The sequence below is a fragment of the Aptenodytes patagonicus genome, chromosome 5 (assembly GCF_965638725.1).
Source record: "Aptenodytes patagonicus chromosome 5, bAptPat1.pri.cur, whole genome shotgun sequence".
Taxonomy (NCBI): Eukaryota; Metazoa; Chordata; class Aves; order Sphenisciformes; family Spheniscidae; genus Aptenodytes; species Aptenodytes patagonicus.
This window is the reverse complement of record NC_134953.1, coordinates 18,975,248-18,994,091: the sequence shown is the minus strand read 5'-3', so window position 1 is coordinate 18,994,091 and position 18,844 is coordinate 18,975,248. Positions and strand designations below refer to the sequence as shown.

At 43.0% G+C, this 18,844-nt stretch overlaps 1 protein-coding gene across 8 annotated transcripts in view; it reads left to right on the top strand.

The window, feature by feature from the left end:
• SH3PXD2A (SH3 and PX domains 2A) overlaps positions 1 to 18,573 on the top strand; it is a 265,522-nt gene extending 246,949 nt beyond the window's left edge. For all 8 annotated transcript variants that reach the window (XM_076338945.1, XM_076338946.1, XM_076338944.1 and 5 more), the window contains 5 exons: positions 1,861 to 1,978; positions 8,128 to 8,462; positions 9,268 to 9,317; positions 11,491 to 11,610; positions 11,742 to 18,573. In XM_076338945.1, coding sequence (XP_076195060.1) covers positions 1,861 to 1,978; positions 8,128 to 8,462; positions 9,268 to 9,317; positions 11,491 to 11,610; positions 11,742 to 13,637 — 2,519 coding nt within the window. In that variant the 3' untranslated portion in view covers positions 13,638 to 18,573. The remainder of the gene's footprint in view (positions 1 to 1,860; positions 1,979 to 8,127; positions 8,463 to 9,267; positions 9,318 to 11,490; positions 11,611 to 11,741) is intronic.
• The last annotated feature ends 271 nt before the right edge of the window (positions 18,574 to 18,844 follow it).

The window sequence follows — 18,844 nt, the reverse complement described above, 5'->3', positions numbered from 1 at the left end:
AACTCCTTCAGCAGCAGTCACTTGAAATAGAGGAAAAATGAGTCCGCCTTTACTGTGCAGAGCAGAAACCCAGCTAGGAAAACTGTCTGTGACTTTGAAGCCAGGTTTCATTAGTTGGGTTTCATTCATCAGGCCCCATCTTGTAGCAGAATATTTTTGTGGGGAAGGTATCATATCCTGATGGTGCTAATTACAAACTAGCTGGAGTTCCTTACCAGTGATAAAACAGCTAAAGCAGCCCTCCTAGGGGAGAGCAGGAGAGAGTATTTTCCTCTTGGAGGCAAAGGTTTTGACAGGTTTTACCCCATCAGAATTAGAAGGATCCAAATGCGACCCGTCGAGGGAAGTTGACTTCAGAGATGTAGCTTTGCTGAATTTTCTGCCATCAGATGCTCTGCCAACATTTTTTCCCCCTTTCTGAGGTATTATTTCTTACTTTGTCTCAGTAAGGTTTTTTTTTTCTTTAAAGTTTCCACGCTTTGCCCAGCAACAAAATGCAGTTGAGCCACAAAACCAAACAGATGGTTGGGTCTGCTTCACTCTCTCCAAAAGAGTGTTTGCCTCAAGCCGCTGCAACCTTTTCATAGCTCCTTTGTTTTGCAGTGATCAGGGGCTCTGGCTTCACTTAATTTCCTGCCCGTACCTGTGCACTGACAACCCTCTATTTGTTCCTGGCCGTGTCTTGTTGTGACTGCCAGTAGAAAGTGCTAGGAAGGTCAGCTGGGGTGTGCTTTATTGCCTGCTTTTTGATCTAGCTACAGAAACATATGCGTTACATGCACTGTAGCTTGGGTTCAGGAGAGGGGTTTGGTAATGCTTTCTGCGTCTGCCGCTGCAGAGCAAGACGTTCACATTTCAATGCCAGTTGTAACTTTTTTTAAGCTAACAGAGGAAAAGGTTGACCTTGAGTGTGATGGAGATGCTACAGTAAATGACTCCTGGTGGGTGGAGGAAGATGCTGAGAAAGTGTCTGTTCTGCTCTGCTCATTGGCTTGCTCTCAGCAAGTCTGCTCACCTCTGCCCGGATGGGAAGGGGATAACCGATGGAGATGAATAGGGATGCTAAGTTTTTGGCTCAAACACCATACTTGATATGTAGCCTGTGCTTTTGAAGTATGTGTCTTAAGTTCTGGCTGTCCTTTTCCACTGCCACCTGTGTATTTCTCTGGAGTGAGGTCTAGCAAAAGTATGTTTGCAAAACACTTCACAACCCATAAATACAAGATGCTGTATGGTCTCCTGTCAAATGCAAAACCTTTACATTCTTTTGTCGCTTTTTTTTAAAGCTGTTTCAAGCTCGTTGCTGTAGACCCACACTGTTTGAGAGGTGCAAGGAGAGCAGCGTGATGGGCCAGCTCCTCTGAGTTGGGGAGCATCGGTCTCTCTCGGGATGCAGGGCTCGGGTTTCAGTAACACAATGCTTTGTGCAGCCATGTGCGTGTTCAAAAGAGCCAACTGGCTGGAGCTCCTGCGGTGACGCTTGGCTGATTTGGCAGCCGGGTTGATTCTGTCAAGTTACAGTATGGGAGTTAAGTCCAGCTTCAAATCCTCTCCCTTACCCGCTCGAGGAACTTGGGGGGGTGGGGGGAGAAGGGGTGGGAAGAAGGGGGGAAGCTCTCTGGGGCCTTTGTGTCATTATTGGCATGGAAACACTTTGTGATTATCAGCAGCAGAGTAGTGGCAAGGGGCTGATTATCTATCATGTCGTCAGCATAAATAATCAGTGGGCCCCTGAGCAGGGCTCCGCCTTTTGTAATGGCTCCACGTAATCACTGCATAACAGTTTAAAAGCAAGCAGAACAGAAAAACAGCTGGACTAATTCTGACCCTAACTGATGTTGCCTTTTCTCCCCTCACTAGAAGAGAAATATGTCACTATCCAGCCATACGCCAGCCAGGGGAAGGATGAGATTGGGTTCGAAAAAGGGGTCACCGTGGAGGTCATCCAAAAGAACCTGGAAGGATGGTGGTACATAAGGTAAAGAAGCCATGCAGCCAGATTGCTGCAGAACCTGTGACAATGAGCTTTTCTGATCATTCACTTAATGCTAGCATTTAAATAATTCTGTAGCTGGGCAAGGAAGCCCAAATTGTTCATAATGCCTCTTGAAGAAATGTAAAGAAAAGGCTAAGATGATACAATGGTGATTAAAGTAACACTACAGTGTCTGCAAAAGCTGTGGACTGTTCCAGTGGGGAAATTCCTGAACTTGTAGACTTTTTTTTTTCTTCCTTCAAGTTAAAAACCCATATCTGAGTTAAGATCTGTGAGACCTAACAAGGCTTTCTGTTATGTGTAATTTTCATGCGTTTCCAGTATAAGAGTTACTCTGCAACATGTTTAAATCTATTTATAGCAATGCTGAAACACTGATTGTGATCTCTTGAGCTGTTTAGGGCAGGTAGTGCTATTTTCAGGGATACGAGAGACCAGTTTGCTGGCTGTAGCCCTTTTCCAAGCTTACTGATGGTTTCAACTAATTTGCCTGATTTCTGTCCATATTAGATATTCTTAATGTAAAGGGCAGGCAAAGTTTATCATTGCGTATCAAACTTTGTGTTTGGAACAGCAGTCATAGAGGAGACTTGTGACTTAAGAATCCCCTTTTCAAATGTTTATGGAGAGAATGTAGGTTAGGTGTGTCTCAGACAGTGATATAAGGTGTCAGGATGAGTACTTAATGAGAGCTTTATCCATTTAGGCTCATGCAGCACTTAGGTTTTAGTGCTCTTTCATGATTCTGCCCCTTGTTTTGTAGCTATGCATGAATCCGGCAGTGCTGTGACATCCCCTCTCTTTAAACAAGATGTGATACAACAGGTAGCTTAAAAACAGAGGTTTATCTCTCGGGCAGTGCAAAACATCTCATCTAGTCATCTTTTTCCATTCAGCTTGTAATTATAGTGATTAGTTTTTCCCCTTTCCCTCCCCAAGCCATAACTTGCTTTTGTTTGAATTCTGCTTGATTTATCAGCTATGAATGAGGACTATGAAAATGCTGACTGAAGCAATGTTGTTGTTGTTCTTAATGTCCCTCACTTAGAAAACTGATTTTTTTTTTTTTTCTTTTCCTTCTATCTAATGCTCCCATAGAGGGAATAGGCTAATAAAGATAGCAGTGGAGCCAGGAAGGCACTCTAGATAGGAGGAACTCAAAAATGCCTGGGTCTGGTCAGGTCACATTTTTTTCCTCCTTTAATCATTCACAGAAGTGGAATCCAAAGTTGCAGATAGAGGAATCAAGAGCACATAGGTTTTCTGAGGGGAGAAACATTGCGAGATATCTTTAGTTTATTTTGGTATTCTTCTGAAATGCAGCCTTATTACTACTGTAGGTTCCCCTTTGCCATATTAACAGTTCTACAATAAGCAGAATTTCTCCCCCCCCCCCCCCCCTTTTCCTCACATGCTCCTTTGGGCTAACCCAAAACACACGTTTTTCTGTATAGCAGAAGTGCATTCTGGTGGACAGTGACACTTTGTCCTGGTTTTGGCAGGGATAGAGTTAATTTTCTTTCTAGTAGCTGGTACAGTGTTTTGGATTTAGGATGAGAACAAAGTTGATAACACACCGATGTTTTAGTTGTTGCTAGGTAATGCTTACACTAGCCAAGGACTTTTTAGTTTCCCATGCTCTACTGACTGAGAAGGCTGGAGGTGCACAAGAAGCTGGGAGGGGGCACAGCCAAACTGGCCAAAGGGACATTCCATACCATGTGACGTCGTGCTCAGTACATAAACTGGGGAAAGCTGGCCGGGGGGGCCGCTGCTCGGGGACTGGCTGGGCATCGGTCGGCGGGTGGTGAGCAATTGCATCATGCATCACTTGCTTTGTGTATTATTATTATTATTATTATTATTATTATTATTATTATTATTATCATTATTATCATTATTATCATTATTATCATTTTATTTCAATTATTAAACTGTTTTTACTCAACCCACGAGTTTTCTCACTTGTGCTCTTCCAGTTCTCTCCCCCATCCCACTGGGTGGGGGGGAGTGAGCGAGCGGCTGCGTGGTGCTTAGTTGCTGACTGAGATTAAACCACGACACACTTGCAGTGGCTTAAATGGCTCCTTCATGGTGATCTGCTGGAAGGACAGTGGATGCCCCAGCAACCCCATGGTAGTTGGGGAATGCAGCATGCCCCTGGCTTTTTTGTAAGAGGCATTTTGAGTTGAGCAATCCCTCTTCTTGTTGAAAGGTGGGGTAGGTGCTCCCCATATGTGTGTGACAAGTGTGTTGTGTGTCAGCCATTATCCTCTCTGCTGCTCTGGAACACTATGCTGCAGTCTTGCTGGAGGATTAAACTGCTCTTAGAAACAGGGATTTTTTTTCCCCATGGGCAACACTTTTGGAAATGCTGATGTGGTGATCCATCCCTGCAAGCTGATCCTTTGCAGCCTGGGTAGCTGATCTCCAACTTCTTGTGCTGTTTATTAGACTTAAACTGCTCTGAATACTGTTAGGTACCACTCAGAAAAGGATTCCTCTTCTGCAGAAATATGTTTTCTGAGCATTGAGTGCCTTAAGAGGAGCAACTCCTCCTCCTGCAGTGAGTGTGAGGGGAGAGGGAGCAGCAAGAGACTGCATTTGAATCCTGCTGCCTTGTTGTCTGCTGGGCTGGGTAACAGAGACTGAACACACACACACACACACATCCATGTGTAGAAATAAAAACAAATCCAGCAGCTTGCAAGTGGAATCCACCTTAAAGACATTAGCTTGTTCCACCTTAAATATATAATTTCCCCAAATTCCTGGCCATGTGCTGATCCTCATTTCCTGTCCTTTTTCTTTTTTTTCTTTTTTCTTTTTTTTTTTTTCCCCCTAGTTTGCTTCCCTCTGGAGTAATTCCAGTGCTCTGGAGCTGGAAAGCAGATGTGACTCTCAGACTCAGACTCACGGAGGCACTTCTGACTCTTTTTAGCATTCCTATGGTTTGAATCCGTTTTTTCCTTCATGTAATAGAAACAGGGAGGGTTTTGGAATCACCAAGGAACCAAATCACTGTACCTAATTCTGCGACCCTCCCAATTCAATGCTGTAGAACCTAGAGGCAATATTGGTGTCTTCCTTTATTTTGCCCTGTGTGCATTATGACTTTTAAAAAAAAAAATCACTGGGACTCTGGACAAGTGAAAGAAAGGGTCTGACCTGGGATCCTTCTTACTGTTCTACTGAGTTCAGTGGATCTGTGTGCTTCCCGGTATGATCATAGCTGGCATTAGCATCCATTATTTAGATCTTACTTTGTATCAATTACTGTCACTTGGAGGTAACCTCATGGTGCCCAAGTGGATTGCAGGCCAAGTAAGTAGCAGTATGCTAAGTAAAGCTTTTGTTATTTGCCTGCATCTTCATTTTGTGAGTCGTTCTGAGCCTCAGCCCATGTGAATGAAGTTCAGTGGGGAGGTGTTAGCAGCACTGAAATGAGGAGGAATCTAGGATGGGGGTTTGAAATGTCTCCAGTAGGTTGTGAATATAAATGAAGGAAGGATACTTGTGATTCAACTCTTAGATGCGAAATTAAGATCGCTACCGGTTCAGGACTTCTCTGAAGCTGATTAGCAGTTGCCTTAGTTTTCACCTATAAAATGGGGACATCAGGTAGGCTTCTAAGGTGATGTTTGCAAAGGGCTTTGAGATTACCAAATTTAAGGACTAAGGTGAAAAACGTAAGCCTATTTGACTTGCATAAGTAGCTTTTATTTGTGATGTTGCACAAATAAACTGGCAGTTGCTGGCAACTACTACTCAGCATTAACTTTAGGTTGAATTTACTAACTCACAGGAAGAAATAACCAGCAACAGCCCCTCTGCTGAGGATATGTTGCCCCGAGTTATTAACTGTCCAGCTATTGCTGCTACTATTCATTGGGAGAAACTATGTGAGATCAGAGGTGTCTGAAGCAGCGGGTTATATGGGCTGATCCAAATACATACAGTTGGCAGGAGAACTAACGAGCCAGTACAGCACCTGCCTGTGGCTGCCTTTCTGATCTTAAACATGTTAAGTCTCCCACAAACTAAGATGGATGTAAACTGTTTTTTCTTGCTGATTCTGCACAATCAAGCTCTGTTGAAAGTAACCTTTGGAACTGGAGTGCTCAGTGCGTTCGCCAATGTGGCTTTCTCACAGACGAAAACCTTTACATCTCCAGATCATGTAAAGTTATAAATGTCCTTTAAAAAAACTTCCCTGATGCACAGGCAGCAGAAAGCATTGGTCAGTAGCTCTGCAAAAGGACCATCTACTGCAAAAGGGGATGAAGCCAAAAGTCTTCAGGGCTGGAAAGTGGCACTGAGAGATGCCTTGCCACAACAGGGGACATGGCACATATTGAGGCCTTTTTTTCTTTTCTTTTTTTGGCTTGGTTTGAGGCTTATCAGAAAAGCCTCAAAGGGGACAGGATTGAATAGATCCAAATTGCATCTTGACATAGCATCAATGGCTGGATGCTGTGTATCTGTTGGAAGTCAAATAAAGTCATTACCATTTTGCTACTTTGTGCTAGTCTCCATGTGGCAAACAAAGCTCAGAGCTGTTGGGATGCTTTCCTTTGACACCAGAATCTTTGGAAAAACTTGTCGCTAAACTCTGAGCAGGGGAGATCCCATATCTTTGCCTTCATGTGTGACAGAAGGCATGAATGCAAGGAGAAGCAGCATCTCTAGTGTACTGGCTGATCTAGATGGGAGAGGAGAAAAAGGCAAGAGTTTGGACAGAGAAGTCCTTGTGGTCATTGCTAGAAGTACAGCAATTTTGTTTGCTTTTGTACAGGAAGAGTAATGAAGAAGTCTAGGGACACAAACCTATACTGCATTTTCCTGTTCTCCCCTTAAAGTCCCAATGCCACTCTTGAGTGTCTGGATGTGGTGAATGAGCCTAGGGTGTGCCCTGGTGTGAAAATCTCACCACAAACCTCAGAATCCAAGTGTTGGATTGACAAAGTTGCTCATCTGCCAGGGAATGATTTGCTGATATTCCCCACCCCCCACCACCCCTTTCTCTGCTGTCTAATGAGTCTCCATTTTCATTAAAGAGCCTTAGAGTCCTACTGTCTTAACCTTTATATTTCCTGCAGATTTCCTGAGCACCAGGATTTTAATGGTGCCTGCTTTCCCACTTACAGTTCAAGCGCCTGCTTTGGGTATCTTGAGAGATTAAAGCGAGAAGGTTTTCAGTGACTCACTCTGTAGCAAGTTAGGGTTTCATTAGGGAAAGCAGAGTTCATCCACGTGGTCCTCCCTGGAGTCTGATTGTAATCTGAAATCCCTGCTGAGGTGTTAGGAATGGCAGGAGTTAGAAAAACCATCTTCCCAAAAGCCCAGTTGTGGAAAAATTATTTCAGTTTGAAGTGCAGCGTGAGCAGCTCAGGCTGGTGCTCCGGGAACACATGCTGGATTCAGGTGTCTGTTCAGATTTCCCAGTTTATTTCTTCAAATAGCCCCGAGCTTGTTCAGGAAAATAAGTCTCCATCAAAGCCATTTTTCCTTAGTCAATTTGTTTCTCAACCTTGCAGTGCTAGAAGAAACTGCAGTAGTTTGGGTTCCATATTCTCCATAAGAGAAGCTGATCCTACAGGACTGGAAATTATGGGAGGAGGAGCAGTGTTTCTTATAACTGCAAGGGGGGAGGCTTGCACCAAGGGCCTTATAAACTGCAGATGCAGGGGCTCTGTACTGGGCTCTGTACACCCTTATTTTAGCCCTTTTTCATTTTGAGTTGCCACTAGGAAGTATTAAAACTATTAAAATATTTTACTCACTGGTTTGCTTTTTTGCTGTATGGGAAAATACTGAGTTTGCCTAACACTGTCTAAGCGTGGCATAAAACAAACTGGTGAAGCCCTTTGCCTTGTGAGTAACTGTATTTCTTACCCAGAGAGACTCCTTCCTTAGGATCATGGCTTTTAACAGCAGTCCACAGTTCACTGCTAGCTCAGCTGACTTTGAGATGTCTAATCAATAGGTAATAAATGGAGACCACAAAAGCTTATCCAAAAACTGCAAATTTTGTTTTATGTTATCATCCATCACTTTTGCCTTAGCTATTACACCTGAAACGCGTGAGAAGGCTGTGTTTGATGTGATGATGTTTCCTTTTGCATCTGCAGGTATCTAGGTAAAGAGGGCTGGGCCCCAGCTTCATATCTGAAGAAGGCTAAAGATGATCTTCCGTCTAGGAAAAAGAACTTAACTGGGCCAGTGGAAATCATAGGAAACATCATGGAGATCAGTAACCTGCTGAACAAGAAATCATCCGCTGACAAGGAAACTCAAGCAGAAAACGAGACTGCGGAAACCCATATCACCAAGAAGGAAATCAGTTTGCCCATCCTGTGCAATGATTCTAATGGCAATGCCATGATGACCCCAGACAAGCAGGCTTCCAAACTGGCCCAGGGATCCCCAGCCATAGCAAGGATAGCACCACAAAGAGCTCAAATAAGTAAGGCAGTAAAGTAGTCTGGGTTTCCACTGGCTTGCAATGAATTCTTGTTTTCTACCTTTCAGGGCTGGCATTGCCTGTCAGCTAAAGTCCTATGTGTCCTGCCCTTATAGCTGAGTCCGCACAAGCAGATCTTTGCATTGTCTGTAGATCTGCAGGGACTGCAGGACATGGTCCTTCATTAATAGTGATAAAATTTAACTTCACTTTATACAAGGGCTGGCTGGTGGTTCTTTATCTTAGCCAGTATGTGTTTACTTTTTTCTTTTTCCCAGAGAAGATTTTTTTTTCCTTTTGAACACTCTAAAATGTGTCCCCCACCCCCAGTAATGCAGATGATGTGATGGTGCGTTAAAGTCAAGGAGACTATCTATGTCTTCTCTTGCATTTGTTCTGCTGTTTTCCTGGGGGCAAGTTGCTATAATGTTTTTACTAATTCATCTGCAAAATGCAGATGCTAACGCTAGTCTGTGTGAGGAATGGCAAGATACAATGATAGAGGACAGTGTGAGTGTTATTAATTTAGTGGATTATTTTTACTGCTGGTCAGAAAATACAATCCACTACTTTCTGGCAGTGATTTCCTCTTAAATTTGCTGGCTTAGCTGAGATGAATAGCTAAGCTACCTTGGTATTTCTAATACACCCTCATAGTTTCCTATCTTGTTTCATAGAGATGCCTTAAATATTGCAAATACTGACTTCTGATATTCTCAAACTGTGTAACAGCAGAGAGCTGCTGAAAAACGTGTTTAGCAATACTTACAAAGTTAAATAAACTCTCCCTTTTCCCTTTCCTGCTCAGGTTCTCCAAATCTAAGAACAAGGCCACCCCCACGAAGAGAATCCAGTCTGGTTTGTATTGGTTTATGGTGTATGTTAGCGGTGGGGTAGGTGTGCAGGTGCTTTATGAGACTTTCTACAGCTGTACAAGGTGTGGGGGGTATCTGAGAGATCCTTTATTTGTATACCTGTTCATTTTATTGTTTAAGTATTGAGCAGACCTCTGGACATCCTAACATTAATTGGGGATTTCTGTTTTTCAAAATGTTGCCCCAGCTAAGCAAGTATTGAACTGAAGGGAGAACATCCTGAAGCTACTATGTTCTGTGCATGAGCATTGAAGCCCGTTTGGCTGACTCAAAAGGTTTAAAGTTCCTCTGGGTGTCTTTAGCCCAAACTGGATCTTTTGACCTTCTCTTGTCTTTAACAACTGGGAGTGTCTCCCCTCCTTCCGTTACCACCATCTTTGAGGTGGCTAAGCTTCACTCTTGTGTATGTTTAAAGTTACTTGGGATCTTATGGAAGGATGTGTGCTACAGGAATGAGACCTCCTATGATTGTTTATCCTCAAAGCTAGAATTCTGGAAGTTTAGACCAATTTGAGATTAGGACTGTGATCTTCAGATAGGAACTACTCAGTAGTCTATTTGCACAAAAGTCATGCTAACAACTTGTTTATAGCTAGGCAATACGTAGTGTTTAATCTTTGCTGTACTTTTTGTGAGCAGTATGTGACTTGTAATTTTTCTGTGTCATCTGAGATGCCTCTTAACAAACTAGATGAATAGCACATTAGCATTTTCTTCCTATTTCTCTTTGCATTATTTTCAATTAGACTTCGTTTTGGCAAGACTACTACATTTAATCCCATGCTAAAAATAACAGTGATAATATATGTGAAACCCTGAACATGCCTGCTGTTTCCAATTATCTTCATTTAATCCAAACCATCCTATTATCTGAAGGCATTTTATTATGCTGCAGTTCTGCTGTATTTCAGCATTTATAGTGCAGAAACATCCAATTATAACATTGTTAGACACAGTTCCTAAGGTGCAATGATGCATTCTCTGTGAAATGCCACATGCTGTGCATGATGAAACATGGATTGTTAGTTACAACCAGAATATCTTAGAAATGGAGGAGCACGTGAATAAAGCACAGTATGCAATTTGCCTTTCTTCCATTAATGGCTTAGGATCATTGTGTGTCTTTGGCTGTTCTGTGTCTGTCTGTGGCAGGTCTGACCTGCGTTCAAGAGATCCTGACATACTGTAGTCTTGTGTTAGAACCATAAGCAGTGAAGTGCAGAAGCCATGAAGCTTCACCATCATCTAGTCATCCTGTAGATGAGCAATGGGCTAATCTGAAAAGCTTTCGATATTGAAATTCTTGAAAGGACTCTTATCCCATTTATCACCTTAAAAATAATTGTAACAAACGCTAAAATGTGACAGCTTAATTTAAAGGCATTTAGCTTTTGGAGGAGTCTGGTATGCTGCCAGAATGGCTGTAAATAGCATTGTTCTGCTTCTCATGGAGACTCTGTGCAATTTAAATGCAGCTTGTGTTGGGATTGAGTAGAGGTTCTGGGTGTCTGTTATGGGGAGGAACTGGAATCTTTTGATCCTATAGTAAAGTCCTTCTTTTCTCCTATCGCTTCAGCTGAGCAAAGCTCTTCAGAGAGGTCTACGATATAATCCTTGTTTCTTGCTACAAAAGATGCCCATTAGCTCATATCACGGACTATTTCAGATTGTTTAAAAATCCAGCAGCAGATTAAGAGCAATAATTCATTAGGATTACATTTTAATGTAGTATATTTGATGATAGGCAGAATCTATTACAGGCCTGCTGCAATGCAATTTTCTGCAGTTGTGGCAAGCCATGCAGAACTGAGTCTTTCTGGACAAAATCTCAGAGTAAGTGGGCTGTTGTAATGTGACTGGAATGGCAGCTCACGCTTTATGGCCCATCAGTAAAATGTTGTACTGTTCAGGTAAAGATTATCACAGTTTTAATAGCTGGTGAAGGCGGCATGGAACAGTGCGTATTTTGAAAGGCTTCTCTCTTGTGGCCCATCTCAATACATCAGCTTCCACTCTGGAGAACTGGGAAGTTATCATTAGGAAGTAGCACAGGAAGAAGGAAGAGTTTTAGTGAAAAAAAGCAAATATTTTTTCATACTGCTGTTCAGCCCACTGTTTCTTTGGTTTAATTGAACAAAACTTCCTATTTGCCGTAGGGTTTTCAGTTGCCTAAACCACCAGAGCCACCCTCTGTGGAAGTGGAATACTACACCATTGCAGAGTTCCAGTCATGTATCTCTGATGGCATAAGCTTTCGTGGAGGACAAAAAGCAGAGGTGAGCCCTAACAGTGCAGCTGGAAAAATTGTAATATTTGGCTATTGCAGGGGACTGGATTGAAAGGGGAGGAGTGGAAAGCAATTGGTTGAGATTTTTGTCTAAGTAACATGTTCCTTGTCATCTCCTAGGTTATAGAAAAGAATTCTGGTGGCTGGTGGTATGTGCAGATTGGAGAGAAGGAAGGATGGGCTCCAGCGTCTTACATTGACAAGAGGAAGAAGCCGAATTTAAACAGAAGAACCAGTACTTTAACCCGCCCAAAAGTTCCTCCCCCAGCACCTCCCAGTAAACCAAAAGATTCTGAAGAAGGAACAACTCCAGGAACGGTTTCTGCAGGAGATACCCAGGACTCTCCCCACAAGCTGAAATACGAAGAACCTGAGTATGATGTGCCTGCCTTTGGCTTTGACTTGGAGTGTGAAGTGAGTGAAAGTCATCGTGAAGAGGGCACTCCTGAAAAACGACTGTTTCAGCCCCTCAAGCCCTCTCCCGTGTCATCACTTCAGAAACCAAAGTTCAAAGTAGGAGAGTCTTCAGAAGATGTTGCTCACGAAGAAGAGACCATCTATGAGAACGAGGGATTCAGGCGTTATGTGGAAGATGCTTTGTCCAATAAGGAATCTAGTGGAGACTCCGATTCTCAGAAAAGCTCCTCTGTCTCCTTGATCCGAAGGAATTCTCCATGTTCCAGCTCTCCTAAATCATCACTTGTGAAGCTCAAGACAGACAAAAACATCCAGCCCGATCTTGGAAAGTGTCATTATTCCAGGAGCGAGGAGACAAAACCAAGGTCAGCTTCAGACGTTGGCTTACGTAGCATGCCAAGAACAGGCATGAAGAAAGAGCCTGGGCAGAGTCCTTCCATTAGAGCAAAGCCAATCGTTAGGCCCAAACCTTTCCTGAACAAGGCAGACTCTCAGAGCCAAGAAAAGATGGATATCAGCACTTTAAGGCGTCAGCTGAGGCCAACTGGACAACTCAGAGGTGGACTTAAAGGTTCAAGAAGTGAAGAGTCCGAGAGCCCTCCACACACAGCTTCTGAGAACCAAGATGATCCTGTTAGGAGGAGCTCGGCTGATCTCATTACAGCTCCTTCCCGTGGCATCTTCTGCTCTAGCCATCCAGCCAAAACTGAGCAAGAAAATGACTCCAGATGCTTCTATGTGACCACTGACTCATACCAAAAGGTACAGGATTCTGAAATTTGCTTCCCAGCAGGAGTAGAAGTGGAAGTGCTGGAAAAGCAAGCCAGTGGATGGTGGTACCTGAAATATGGAGACATGGAAGGCTGGGCTCCTTCCCATTATTTGGCTCTTCCTGATAACCAGCAAGAAACCACATCAGCAGAGACTGATGCCTCATTTGCCAGGAACAGGAAAAATGAAAACAAGTCAAACAGTTTAGAGAAGATAGAGAAGAGGGTTCAGGCTTTGAACACCATCAACCAGAGCAAACGTGCAACACCACCCATCCCAAGCAAACCTCCTGGTGGTTTTTCAAAACCGTCAGGGCCAGTCAAAATGAGGAATGGTGTGAGACAACTTGCCGTCCGGCCACAGTCAGTGTTTGTGTCTCCACCGCCAAAGGATAATAACCTGTCATGCTCCTTGCGCAGAAATGAGTCTTTAACAACTACAGATCATCTTAGGACCGTCCGTCGGAATTCCTCCTTCAGTAACGCATGGTCACAGCCTGGTGACGTGAAGGGAAAGCAGCCTGAGCGGTCAGGTACAGAGGGCTCGGAGACCACCTCTAACCTCCCTACCCAGAGGAATGGGATTCCTGTGTCCACAGTCAGGCCAAAGCCCATTGAGAAATCCCAGTTCATCCACAACAATCTCAAGGACGTCTATGTTTCCATTGCAGACTATGAAGGGGATGAAGAGACTGCAGGGTTTCAGGAAGGTGTCTGCATGGAGGTCCTCGAAAGGAACCCAAATGGCTGGTGGTACTGCCAGATCATGAATGGTGTGAAGCCATTCAAAGGCTGGGTGCCCTCAAATTACTTGGAGAAAAAGAACTAATATTGCAATATCTTTAACCTCCCTAATTTATACTGTTCCTGCTGTGTACATGTGGAAAAAACAATTGCTACACAAAAAGACGTTTCCCTGTGCTCCAGTTTGTACAAAGAGACGAAGGAGTCTATGCTGAGGACGAATCTGCCGTGTTCTGGAGAGGTTTGTGGGGTTAACGTGTCGTAAGCAACTATGAGGAAGATGCAGCATAGTCCAATGCCTTTTTGTGAAGTTGTTAATAATCTTGTATGTGTAACAGGGTATGACATCCCATCTTTCCCGTTATTGATAAGAAACCAAATGTGTGCCTTTTGTGAGAGAGAAATACACATGCATCTACTTGGGGAGTTTTGTGCCAAACTCTGTTTTACAATCTTGGCTCCCTTTCTCCTCATTCTTGTCCGTACATGGAATACCCAAGAGTTTTGGATGCGTTTCCACAACTTACAGTGAGAAGCGAATGGAATTTCTGAAACAGAGGGACTCTAATCCTTTGGAGATGTTCACCTTTTTCTTACTGTTCTCAACAGTTGGTTGGTCCGGAGTTGGAGCCTTTTCATTGCGGAGAGATTTGGTCTCTGACTTCAGCTGTGTTTTGTTGTTACTGCTAACTCACTGGAAAAGGCAATCAGGTGGTGTTGGTTGGGGGCTTTTTGTTTCCTTTCGTTCTGTCTTGTTCTTTGCATTGGGATTTCAGGTGTTCTAGGGCAGTGATGCCTACTGGTGCTTGTAAAAACAAACCTATAAAACCCCATGCTTAAGCACATCAATTACTTTGTAGGCTCCATATTCAGCTCTGTGCCTGACTCCTGCCAGGTGATCCTGGTTGATTCTCTTCCCAGAGTTGGGTTTCTCAAAACTTATCATAGTATCAAAATGTACAACAGTCCCTTAAGACACTAAAGACAAAGCTGTCAAATGTATTACTTCTGTTTTTGTGATCTGGTCCGAATCCAAGCGTGCTGACTGCTGGCAGGGCCCACCAAGGTATTAGTTAGAAATAGCCGTAACCTTCTGCAACATCAGTGTTTACAATGAGGGGAAAAAAAAGCCATCAAACTCAGTCTGCACGTCCTTAATTTGTATATTTTTGGGGAATTGTTTTTCTGTGTTTTGTTTTTGTCTTTTCTGTGCATTCTGGGTTTACTTTATTTTTTTTGTCTTGTTTTACCAGAAGAGACTTAAAACTGAAGTAGGAGCCAAATATGTGTTTCTATTCCCACTTGAATCCAAAAAGTACATTTGTACTGGAAAGCGTGCCTGAGCTTCTCAGGCTCAGAGATTTAATATCAAAGCAATTAGGTCTACAGTGCATCTAACCAGGAAGCTGCCTCTTCTAGTTCCATTTCTGTTAGCCTTTCTTAACTCATGCTTTGAAACGTGGCACACGGTGCGGGTAGTGTGGTGGGAAATGGAAGAGGCATCCATTGGAAAAGGATAGGAATATGGAGTTATTTGTGAGGTAGCCAACTCTTATACTGTAAACATCATTGGCTAAATCCCTACTGTACCTGAGGAAGTCATGCTTTTTTTTTTTAATGGCCTTGTTAATCACTCAAAATCAGTATCTAGTTCCTTCAAATAATAGGCAGCATTGTAAATCTGTTGGGGGGGGCAGACCATTTCACTACTGGTTTACACAAAATGATACATGCGCTTTTTTCCACCAGAGTTTCATACCGATTTGGCTTGGAAGGTAAAGGTTATAAAGACTTTAAAATAGCTGGGATCAAGGGACTAAGTAAAATAGCACAACAATATCGTGTGTTACTGGGGATGTTTCTCTGCCAAAAAAAAATTACACAATTTATATGTTGTTCTTGTCTCTTTTTTTTTTTTTTTGTGGTTTGGGTTTTTTATTAATTTCCATGGTAACATTGAGAGAGTTGCCTACAGCTAACCTAACTGATGTCCTTTTTGGTAGCTGAAACAACATCCAGGTGCCACAACTGGCTACGAACAGTGCTGTGGTTTGAGCAGCTCTCTGCATCCAAGTGGGGAGGGGGGCTGTTTGGTTGGGATCCCTTTAAATTGTGGTGGCAGGAGAAGGAGGTGTATCTGCACAACAGCTCATATCACAGTGTGCAGGGTCCTCTTTGTACCTTAACGTCTTACCATATAATATATATGTATATATCCAGTTAGCTACATCTTACTGGATGTGTATCTGAGGCATTGTGGCCCTGTCTCTCATACTTCTCCCCACTTTTAGTTGTACTAATATGGTAGCAGCCATAAGACTGCTGGAGCTGTTGTGAGATTATAATAGAAGTATTATATTCTTCTGCTGGACAGTATTAAATAGAGCAATACATAGAGTTATCTGCTAGATTGCAGTACTAATAGTAGTGACTTAGTGACTCGTATTAATGTTGTTATGATTTATTTTAACAATAATGATGCGGAAGTGGTTCATTATTTTGAATTAATGCACTTTAACAATAAAAGAAACCAAAATGGAAGCCAATGCAGAGAACTAAGTGCATTATTTAAAGGTGCAGTATATAATTATCATTTTCTTGAAGCACATATTTATTAAGAATTAACTTATTATTTAAAATATTCTAAAGTTTTGTTTAAAGACATTCCCACTAGGTCATCTCTTTGGGGGGATGTAAAAGCACAGCTCCCAGATCTTCTGCATTGAGCCACTGAATTCTCTGAGTACGGTGTGGTGTGACATGAGCCCCTACCCAGGGAGAGGAAAGCAGCACGCAGACGGAAGAGCCTGGACTACTATAAATATTCACACTTGCATCCAGCAAAGCCGAGCCCAGAGCACCTCTGAGCTGCAGGAGTCCTTGCAGGGTTTGGGGTGGCAAAGCCATTTTTGGCAGACAGTTGTGGTGTCTGGCTGCCACGTGCCTTGCACGAGGCTGGTCCCCAGTGGATGCGGGCTCACTGCGAGGCTCAGGCTAGTGTGAGGGCTTCAGGATCTGCCTGTGAAACACGGGCCAGCTCTGTAACAGACATCAGTCTGTCCCACAGCTCCTTTTCCACCTTGCTGGCTCGCTTCTCCAGCTCTGGCTTTTGCAGGGAGGCGGTTTACCGAACCCCAAGCAGTGCAGGGGATGACAGAGAGTTGAGGGTGCCTGTGGTGCTGCCAGGGTTTCCTCAAGCAGCAGCCCAGTGTCCCATGGCTCAATTGCTCCTTTATCCCATCTCAAAGGCTTCATGGCCCCCTGAGGAGAGGCCAGAGACTGTAGATGGGCTGCAAAGCCATGCTCTTGGCCTCCCTCCTCCCTCTGCCCCCACCTGCACCAGCAAAAAGGATGGGGCACAAATGGCCTACTTGATGCTAGAAATGAATGTGGACCACCGCCTGGCACACCGGGCTTCCTGCCTGGTGGGAAAGCTTCGGTTTGGGCTTCCCTTTATTTGGTGGCTGTTTTGACTGCTTGTGTTTGAAAGGGCGCTTTTAAAGCAAATACCCCCCAATGCAGTTTTTCCCCATCCCATCTTACCATTTGTCACAGCATCTCTCACTGATCTTTTTTGATTCTTTCAACTGAGAGATACCAGGAAAAGAATTATTTTTTTCCATCGGCGAGCAGCTAGTTTTGGTCAGCTCCACTGATACCTGAAATAGCAAGCCCTTTCCACTGTTAGCTGTGAAACAGAGTGAAAGGCCTTAAGCTAAATCAGAAAAGCTGACTGCAGGGCAGGAAAACCTGGCAGGGTGCCTCAGAGGACAGTGTAGTGCTAGAAGTATTTTAGCTCTTTTCTAATATGTTCGTGTTGCCTTAAGCTTTATTTACTAAATTTGTCAGAACTGACACTGGATCAAGAGCAATATTTAAATGTAACGTACACCTCAGTGAACACTCAATGCAGAAATCAATAGTACTGTTTAAATTTCTCTTTTTCTGGTTTATTCTTGAACCAGATTGTTGAGAGGAAGAGCTCTGCAGGGCTTGGGCAAAGCCATTTGCAACTGAAGGGGGCCCTCCTCCGGGGGAAGAGGCGGCTGCTGTCACCGTGTTGCTCTCACCCGCTGTCCGTGCTTCCAAAAAGTCTTGAATTTGGACCAGCAGAAAATCCAAACTCCAATGCCAGAGAACAAAATTTAAGAATGTGAAAATTGTGTCTTGCTGTATACTGCAACTTTAATAATAATGAGCACTTCTGAGTTCGTTATTGAGGTTTATATAATGCCTGAAAAGTTTAATTGCTGGTTTCCCTTGTCTCCCCTTTCAAAATACTTTCTCATAACAGCAAGAGTAATACGTTTTTGTTAGCAGCCCTTCCTCGTGGGAGGCAATTCCTGTTAATTGTTTTAGCTCTCACGCCTTGCAATGGGTGGTCGTAGTCATACGTACCAGTCCTTTGCAAGCCAAACTTTTCAAGATAAAAGTTACGATGGGTGCGTGCCGGGATACTTAACTGATGTGTCAACAGGAAGTTTTTAAATCGATGTGTACAATAATAGCAAATACACAATAATGAAGGATTGAAATTGGCTCACGGTTACACTCTTAAAAATGGAATTTCATGTCTGCACGGGTATAGCTAAAAAATGGATTTGGCCCTTGTGGATACACACCCCAAAGACTCCTTCCGTTATGATGCTATAAAGTTTGACGAAGGCATTATATAATTGTTTTCATCACTTTCAGATCTTAATGAATCGTATTTTATTGTAATATATATTCATTGCTTTCCTCAGTTAAAAAGAAAGTTACTGCTTTTATCTTATATGAAAAACAAGGGAATTTGATAAAGCATTCATTATTTTCATATTACTAGTATTAACAGAATAGACCTAGTACTATTTAATTTTAGATTTTCATAGCTAGCTTGTCAATAACTCATATTTTCCTGTGTTGTATCCTACTAATTTTTTCTATTTTTTTTCCCAAATACTCTGCATTCTTGAGAAAAAACAAATCCAATGAGTGGATAAGTGCAATATTCATAGAATAAACAGGCCCCTCATCCAGGACTTGGAGTGGAACGTGCAGTGTGAAATGTTTGCAATTCTCTATTCATGCACTCTTAGGGGAAGGGGAAATGCAGGGGAGGGGGCAGCTGGATGAAAACAGGACCCTTTGGTAGGTAGGGACTGATAGCTGGGGTAGTTTGGGGTGGGAATGGCTGCTTTTCATTAAAAAAGCATCACTTGTTACTGAAAGTATAAGGGTTATGCAGCATGTTGCCAGGATTATGTATAGAATGTGCATTAACATCCTTATCAATACAGGACTTCTGAGCTA